Source organism: Pseudomyrmex gracilis, unplaced genomic scaffold (assembly GCF_002006095.1).
Source record: "Pseudomyrmex gracilis isolate BER0280 unplaced genomic scaffold, ASM200609v1 scaffold_975, whole genome shotgun sequence".
NCBI classification, from domain to species: Eukaryota; Metazoa; Arthropoda; class Insecta; order Hymenoptera; family Formicidae; genus Pseudomyrmex; species Pseudomyrmex gracilis.
Window position 1 is genome coordinate 3,393 of NW_018021559.1, and position 9,649 is coordinate 13,041.

At 32.2% G+C, this 9,649-nt stretch overlaps 1 protein-coding gene across 3 annotated transcripts in view; it reads right to left on the minus strand.

Annotated features, from left to right (window-relative positions):
* Window positions 1-165: 165 nt before the first annotated feature.
* LOC109861739 (p53 and DNA damage-regulated protein 1-like) overlaps window positions 166-9,649 on the minus strand; it is a 16,833-nt gene continuing 7,349 nt past the window's right edge. Inside the window, exons 1-3 of one of the 3 annotated variants that reach the window (XM_020441526.1) lie at window positions 1,995-2,034; window positions 1,515-1,743; window positions 166-1,429 (exon numbers count right to left, since the gene is read on the minus strand). In XM_020441526.1, coding sequence (XP_020297115.1) covers window positions 1,260-1,429; window positions 1,515-1,740 — 396 coding nt within the window. In that variant the 5' untranslated portion in view covers window positions 1,741-1,743; window positions 1,995-2,034 and the 3' untranslated portion in view covers window positions 166-1,259. Of the gene's footprint in view, window positions 1,430-1,514; window positions 1,744-1,859; window positions 1,900-1,994; window positions 2,035-9,649 lie in introns of those variants that run through there. The other 2 variants (XM_020441525.1, XM_020441527.1) reach the window with 2 other exon arrangements.

Genomic DNA, 9,649 nt, shown 5'->3' on the forward strand with positions numbered 1-9,649 from the left:
TATATATATATATATATATATATATATACCGAATATGTCCATACAATTTTATACATGGAAAATTTTTTACTGGGTCACATTTTGTATTTTGTAGTATGATTTAATTTTTTGTAAAACAAATATTGTAAAGAAAGAAGTTTTTGTAGTATTAAATCGATTTGTAATTTATTAATTTTTAATTTTTTACTTCATAAAGTTAAAGAATATTTTGTGCGACATTTCAAACCAGTTTCTTGAAGAAAGTTATATCGGAGGTGTTGCCGATGCAAAAAAACATCGGTGTTTTCTAAATTACTTTTCTAACATACGTTTAAAGTATATAGTTTCTAGTTATCTCGTGCTAGATTTTAAAATTTATTAAAAAACCTTATATCGGAGATGTTGCCGGCGCGAATAACACGTATCACTACCGTGCCTCGGGATTCTCTCTTTTTCTCTCTAACTCACATTTTCTGTCTTTCTATCTTTTTTTTCTTGCAACGCGCTCGTATATGTACGTCATCTCGTAGCAGACAAACAAACATGCAACTTGTTAGGACGACGACGACTATGACGTTTCTGAATGTAAATCTCACACACATTTTCGTTTATCTTCCATTACTCATTTAGAAGCCACAGACCAAAAAACGCAAGAATATTTTTTTTCAAATGTTTTATTCTAAATTGATTAAGACTAAAACAAAATTGATCGGTTTAGTTGTTATACTTAAATATTGCTCTCAGAAAATCTTTCTACTTCTCATTGCGTGAATTTCGCGTATAAAAAGCAGTGTGTTCACGCAAGTTGAGTGCCACTTTGTTGTGAACTTGGCGCGAGGCACTACTGTGCCTCTTGATTATATTTTATTTTTTGTCATTGTATAGTACATTTAACTTCTATTGTTCTTATTAACTTCTATTATTCTTATTCCTAATATTTTTTCTATTGTGCTCAAGCCCTTAGATTCCGCTGTTCCTCTACCGTTATTTATAAATAAAATCCTATAGAACCGGTGTTATTTCTATCGTTATTGCTAGTCCTTCTATTATGCTTTAGTGCACACTTTTTCACTGTGACAAATCTAGTTTATTCTTAGAATAGAAAATGAGATATATAATATAATGGATAATATAAAATAGGTTTTACATCTTTCCAAATTGTTGATACAAAGATAAATATTTTATATATTTTAATATTTTACGCTTCAAATATAAGAAGCTCATGTAACTATTTCACCTTTATTTACTGGATAAAATAAAATGTTTAGTTTTGTTGAATATTAGCCACTTTGACCTAGAACTTGTTTCATTGCATCTATTTCTTTATGAGACATAGATTTCAACATTAGCCCAGGTACTGATGGAGTTAACTCTAAGTCACGTAAATCATTTACTTTTATTTTTAAATTGCTTCTTAACTTATTAATTGCAGTAGTACATTCTCTCTGATCTATAAATAATGTTGAAAAACATTAGTTCAAAATATAACATTAAATAGATACATAGATTGTTTATTTTTTATTAATTAAAAATACCTCTTTCAAGCAGTTCTTCAGCTATATTAAATGACATTTTTAACAGCAAAGGACCCACTGTTATCCATGGTTTTTTGCAAGACTGCTTTTGCAGTTCACGCATTCCAACACGATCATCATTTCTTCTCTTATCTAGAGCGACTATTTCTTTGCGATCAGTAAGAATTTCTCCAGCTTTACTTTCAACTTTTTCTAAGTGTTCCAGTAATTTTTTATGCTCGTTCATTGCCTGTGAAGTATTATAAGATATCTTATTAATATTGATAATTATATACATATCAAAAAATGTATATATTTACACATTTTACATATACAGGATGTCCGGTAATTGCCGTATAATCTTACGCGTTTGGAAGAATTAAAATTTCTCCGTATTTACTACATCAAATGAAAAATGTTTCTATAGAAATAAATAAATTATGTTAAGATTTCTAGGAAATCTTTTTTTAGAGTGTAGAAAATGAGCATTTTTTTACTTACAGTTTCCTGCTATAACCTAACCTAACTATTTTCATACTGTAGAATATTGTTTTTTAAGGCCCACATATGTACACTCGGCGTCATGGATTCGTTTCATGAATGCTGGGGGCTAAGAGTAAAGGGTCGTCTACAATGGAGAGTTGTAGGCCGTAACAGTAAGAAATTGACAAATCACAATCGATTATTCTTCTGTACTTTGACTGTGATTGGTCAATTTCTTACTATTACGGCCTACAACTCTCCATTGTAGACGGCTCTTAAGAAGGACGGTATTCTAGCAGTAAGTAGCGCCAACGAGCGCCGTGTCGATAATAGGCGATTTTTGGCGACCGTATGGTACATATACCAAAGTATACCAAACTATAATTTGAAGTCACTCGAACTATAGTTTGGTACACTTTGGTATATGTACCATACGATCGCCAAAAATCGCCTAATGTCAATGCTTTCCTTGGTTTGGTTTAGCTTGGTGCGCTTATGGCTCGTAGACCTATGGAAAGGTTAGTTTAAGAGCCGTCTACAATGGAGAGTTGTAGGCCGTAACAGTAAGAAATTGACAAATCACAATCGATTATTCTTCTGTACTTTGTCTGTGATTGGTCAATTTCTTACTATTACGGCCTACAACTTTCCATTGTAAACGGCTCTTTATACGCCATTCTATAAGGCCTGTTCTACAATACAGTCGTAAGCCGTAAGTCGTAAGAAATCGACCAATCACAATCGATTATTCTTCTGTGATTTATCTGTGATTGGTCAATTTCTTACGACTTACAGCTTACGACTGTATTGTAGAACAGGCCTAATCATTTTTATTTATTAAGCCTGTTCTACAATACAGTCGTAAGCTGTAAGTCGTAAGAAATTGACCAATCACAGACTAATCACAAAAGAATGATCGATTGTGATTGGTCAATTTCTTACGACTTACGGCTTACGACTGTATTGTAGAACAGGCTTTATCCTCAGAACGTAAGGCTGAATCCTCATGCAGACACCGGCGCTTTGACACCGACCGTTGATTGGTGAAAAGCAGGTGGTGAGGGTAAATTAGAGCTACCATTTACCCTAACCATCCGCTTTTCACCAATCAACGCTTGGTGTCAAAGCGCCGGTGTCTGCATGAGGATACAGCCTTACGTTCTGAGGATAAAGCCTGTTCTACAATACAGTCATAAGCCGTCTGCATGAGGATCCAGCCTAAGGGGGGATTGTTGTGCAGTATTACCACCACGCGGTGCACGGCCGTCTTTCACAGTGAGCGTGCCCATCTATGTCAGGAATGCTTTTCTTGACTAATTGTGTTTCAAAACGTAAAACTATTTAAGAGAGTACTGAATACCGACTATAGAGACCTGTAAATGACGTTTTAGAAACGTAAATTCTTCTAATCTCTAATTTTATGTACTGCATCACATAAAAAATGCTTCTACTGAAGCAAATAAATATAAAGAACTACATGGTGCTCTTGAAAATGGGTACGTAATGCTCTTTTTTTCATTTACAAAGATAGTATATAATAACCTATACTGTCATCATGAGAATCGCTTTTTCTCGTCAACTACACATTCCAATCATAATCTGAGTGTTTCATTGGATCGTTTTTTTTTGTCGTACTTTTGCAGTAATTCAGTGTAAATATGTAAATAAGCTTAGAAATAATTTTATATACATGAATATATGATGAGGTGAGATTATAGAAGGAAACTATAAGAAAAAATTTATGCTGAATTTTGACATTCCAAAGAACAACAACAAACTCTTAGTACAATTTACTTATTTCTGTAGAAGCAGAGATTAGATTTGATGCAGTAAATACGGCACAAAACAAATATTAAAACGTCGATTACAGGTCTCTTAAGAGGGTACTGGATACCGACTATAGAGACCTGTAAACCGACTTTCTCCTATGACGTTTGGTGTCGTATTTACTTCATTAAATCTAAAATGCTTCTACAAAAATAAGTAAATTGTGCTAAGGATTGGCGCTTGTTTTTTGGAATGTCAAAATTCAGCATAAATTTTTTCTTATACATTTTCCTTCTATAACCTCACTATATATTCATGTATGTAAAATTATTTCTAAGCTTATGTATATATTTACAATGAACAAGCGCCACAGATACGACAAAAACGAATCTAATGAAACATTCAGATTATGGTATGACTATCTAATTGATGAGAACAACGTCTTAGTGTGATGACAGTATAGGTTATCATATGCTATCATTATGAATGAAAAAAAGTTTCAAAAGGCATTATATATCTATTTTCAAAAGCACTAAATAGTTGTTTATATGTATTTGCTTCTATAGAAGCACTTTTTATGTAATGCAGTAAAGAAACTTAAAAATTAGAGAAATTTAGGTTTTTAAAACGTCGGTTTCTATCCAGTTTACAGGCCGGGCTCCAGTACCCTCTTAAGAGAGTTATTGTGGTCCAACACACCTCAAAAGTAATACCGCGAGCTGCGCGCGCCTGGATTCATTGCGTACTTTTCATTGTTCTTTCAAAGCCTAACTTTTGTAAGTGACTGTCCACACAGTGTTTTGTTTTGTGTATACACGCACTATAGATGTGTTTCGTTTTGTGCATATGCGCGCATTTATCCATAGTACACGTTACGTATACTGTAGATCATGCGCGTATATGCATGAAACGGTATGTGTTTTATATCGTGTCTAATCTTTCGCATTTTAAACTTTAAAATGCAATATTTTGGAAACCGTGAAGCTAAGCTTTCTGAACTTCACCTATAATATAGTAATTATAATACTTAATAACATATTACTTTTTAAAAACTTTCCTAAATTTTGTTTTGACACCATAGTGCAAAATATGCTTTTCACAACCATTTTTTCATAAGATTCAATGTTAAAACTCGCAACTTTGGAAATTTATATCTCGACTTTGGTGAAGCTGAGCCCTCTAAAATTTTTACGTATTGTACATAATAATGTTATTTACACGTAGTAATTTTTTCAAAAACTTCTTAAATTGTTGAAAAATCACAATAATCCCATTAATAGCCAATGTTTCACAAATTCATATAATTCAATTACTGCCACTGTCCCAATAACTGCCACTTTTATTTGTTTTACTTATAAAAATATAGCGTATAAAAACTCATACTCATGATAAATTTTATTATTAAATTTGGACTTGGATTTACATAATAACACATATTTGTGTGTACTTGGTAGTAAAAGATTAATATTAATAAGTAAAAGTACAGTTTGAGTCTCAAAACCGCGATTGCGTAACTAGAAATGATGAAAAAGTTGCACCTACTTAAGATAATAATTTTCTTATCCGATCTATATATCTATCATAAAATGAATGTTAAAGTACAATTTAAGTATCACTTTAAAGATATAACAAATAAAATAAGTGATATTCACTTATTAGATTATAATAATTAACGGTAACAGTAATAGGAACAATATTCTTCGGTTTGTCCATATCATTGCTATCAGAAACAGGGACAATATTCTTCGATTTGTTCATATCATTGCCATCAGAGACAATGGAGTTTATTTTACATTTTAAATTAATTAGTAATTAATTTTTTATACTTAATACATAAAAAAGTTGTTATCAATCAAAGAGAAGTTAAGCAATATTATATACTAAACTGGAATCATTTTTACATTAAACAACTCTTAATGTAATGAAATAAAGTACGCGATAGCCTTAAAGTGGCAGTAATTGGGACATCTACCCTATATGTAATATATATGAATAATAGTTTTACATTTTGAGACACAATTAGTAAGGAAAGCATTGACATTATCAACACGGCACCCGTTGGAGCTACTTACTGCTAGGGAATACCGTTTCTCTTATCTCTAGACCCCCGCGTCCACAAAACAAATTCATGCCGAGTGTACTAGGACCTCCTTGTCTAAAAACGTATGACATAGAAGAATAGTATAAGACAATCAGATTATGATTAGAATGTGTAGTTAACAAAAAAAACTATTTTTGCGATAACGATATAGATTATCATATGCTATCATAGTGAATAAAAACAGAGTTAAAAAAAAGAGCATTATATGTCTATTTTCAAAAGCACTATGTAGTTTTGGTAAATGTTCAGAAAAACGGAGCACCCTCGGAGGTCAATGACCTTAACATATGTTGTCAAGGACATCTTCCTGAACATCAATCTTTAACTTGTAGTTGTCGCTCGTTGTTCGTTAAAAAATTATAAACAAAAGAAGGTGCGTCAATAAACTGTTATTTTCCGACACCGTGTATATTTTGTTTGTGTTGTAAGCGTGTAGACAGGGGGGCTGCGCCCTCCCCCGCAAGGAGAGGGGCTTTGCCTCTCCTCTCTGCTCCCCCGTTACGACAAAATGAAAAATTCAATTAAGTGTCGCTTCATGTCAAGATTGTTTACTTGACATAAAGTGGAATATTACTTCGCATATCTCGCCAAATTCTTTCGATGTTTTGCGTGTGACAATTAGAATGAGGATCTACGAAATTTTCTTTGTGATTTACTGTATGGTGAGTGTAACCGTGCATATTGATTTAGTAAACAATTATGACATGAAGCGACACTTGATTGAAGATTCTTCATTTTGTCGTAACAGGGGAGCAGAAAGGAGAGGCAAAGCCCCTCCCCCTACAGGGGGGCGCAGCCCCACCTGTCTACACGCTTACAACACAAACAAAATGTACACGGTGTCGGAAAATAACAGTTTATTGACGCACCTTCTTTTGTTTATAATTTTTTAACGAACAACGAGCGACGGCTAAAAGTTGCAGATTGTTATTCAGGAAGGTGTCCTTGACAACATTTGCCAAGATCATTGACCTCCGAAAGTGCTCCGTTTTTCTGAATATTTACCGTAGTTTTTTATATTTATTTGCTTTTGTAGTTCTTTTCATGTAATGCAGTAAAAATAATCAGAAATTAGAGAAATTTAGGTTTCTAAAACGTCGATTTACAGGTCTCTATAGTCGATATCCTCTTAAGACAGCCCGTTGCATGCATATTCGCAGGTCTTTGTTAATTAAGATCTCGATAATTATTGCGGATTTCGCAAAGTGGTACAGATAAAATTTTGTGACTCAGTAATCCCTTCTACCTGACTACAAGCGATTGTACGGCAATTACCGGACATCTGTATATAACATAGTAAACATAAAAATGTTCACTATGTTTATTCAGAGATATGCTTGTAGTCTTTGTGAAATAGTCTTGCGTAGAAGAAAAAGAGTGGAAAACCTAGCTTATTTTCAACATCCTACCACTCAAGAAAACATAATAGAAAAAATAAAATATTTTTTAAAAGATAACAACAGGTCTCTTATACGAACAATGTAGGAACTTTATTAACAATAATCCGCAATGTTTAATATCGTAATAACAAATAAATAAACAATATAAATAAACGTTTCGACCCTACTTGAGTCCTCTTCAGTACATAAAAGTCAAAGATGTCACAATTTGATCTCGTTATAAATGCATTGTTATTCTTGATAAAAACAAATGAGAGCAAGTTCTTACTTGAATAGAAATTCCGTCCTAAAACAGTTACGAATTGTAGCAAGTTAGACACTTAATATGTAACCACACACAAGCACACAACATACTCACAAGATGAAAGTCGGAAATCGAACGCTAAACAGACAGTAAGGACAGCCAAATATATACACATCAACCCCACTCTGTACCAAACAACAGAATAATACGTTAAGTTTTAAATTTTAAGTCTGCGTGTTTTAAGTCATCGAGTAAGTAAAAATAAGAATCGTCGAGTAAATATGTGTCATTAATTAAATTAAGCCCCTGAGTCTGTTCTTTAATATGTATTGTTTCCGAAATCAGTCTTTTATAAAAATTGGATTCAAAATCTAAAATCTCAATGTTTCCCCAGTCGAACGAATAATCGTAGTCAATAATATGTTTGGAAATAACAGATAGCTGTGAGGTATCCTTTTTGATGTTATTAATGTGTTCTTTAGTTCTTGTTTTTAGCTGTCTCTTAGTTTGTCCCACGTAAGACGCACAACAATTTACACAATTAATTTTATAGATTACATTATTGTTAACCCCATATGAGGAGTACGGTCCTTTTGAGTTTTAATAATTCTATTCAATCTAAGTAAGCATTTGTAGCCTATAATATTATCTTTTTTGTTAAACACATGTGAAATGTTTTCAGAAAGATTCTTAATATAGGGAATAGTTATTAATCAAATAATTAGATTGTCTATCATTGTGGGTTTAGGAGTGGTAATGTCAAAAGATTTATTGATTTTTTTAGAAATAAATTTTTTAATCCTGTTAATATTGTCAAAAATGAAATTTAGAGAGTAACCGTTGCCAAGTAATATATTTATAACAAAATTAATGTTTTTCGTATGAAAATCCGGGTATGATAGTAAAATATTTTGTGCGCGCGCGCGAAATAACCGGTCAAGAGATAGAAGAAATCCAAGCAAGCTTTCCAAGAAAATGACAAACATGTCTGGAATAACAGTGAATATTTTGAACACTTATTGTAATAGTAAAAAGATTTGTTCTATATTTTTATTTTGACTTTTTTGTTTATATCTCGACAACAATTGAGTATTCGGAAAATACTTTAATATAAAATTATTAAGCACAGTGAGAGTAAATATGCCGATAAGAAAAGCAGCTTCTGACAAGCTGATTTGATTTTGACAAATGTTATCAAGGTAATGGCTTTAAGTGATCTTCAAAAGATTTTAAGTAATGCTTACTGTTCATTAAAAAGTTCTTAATAAAAAAGAATAGTGGTAAATTTGCATATTAACCGACTTTACCGATTTCAATGACCTTGACACATGTTGTCAAGACAATGTCTTTGAGTACACATCGAAGCTTTTAGTTGTCGCTTGTTCTTCCCCGGTAAAAATTTTTTTATATATACTTATACACAAATTAAAATAATTATATCTAATTATGCAAATTTATATGCCAAATATGTCCATACAATTTTATACACAAAGAATTTCTTTTTTAAGAAAATGGCTTAAGAGATATTCCATATCAAATTACAAAATAACTATTAGTATCATGTTAGATACAAAAAATTATATAAAACTATATTTTTACTATATTTTTAAAAAAGTTTTGATATATAATCACATATACTTATACACAAATTAAAATTATATCTAATTATGCAAATTTATATACCGAATATGTCCATACAATTTTATACATAAAAAATTTTTTACCGGGTCGGTGAAAAGTTATGAATAAAAAGTTTCATTACTAAACCATCGTTTTTTGATTCATCGGGTATAGTTTACACATATGATATTTTAGACGTAATATGTCTTATATATATAAATGTTTAGTATAAAATAAATAAAAACATAACTAGAAAAATTATGCTTGGAAAGTACATGCTTAGGTAGAAGAGCGCATAAAGACGCGTAGCCCGTCTCTGGGTGCGCTTTCACACATAAAAAGAAACCACAAAACTTAGAAATGGAAAAAGTATCAATGGCCAAAAGTATCCCGAGTAGAAAATCAAACACGGCCCTAAGAAGGGGGCGTTAGGTTTTGTCCTGTTGCCTGATAAGGTCTTGTTAAGGCAGCCTGACAGCGCCCTGATCAAAAATGTAACGTCGTGTTACATATGGCCCTGATAGCAGGTTTCTGACCGGGC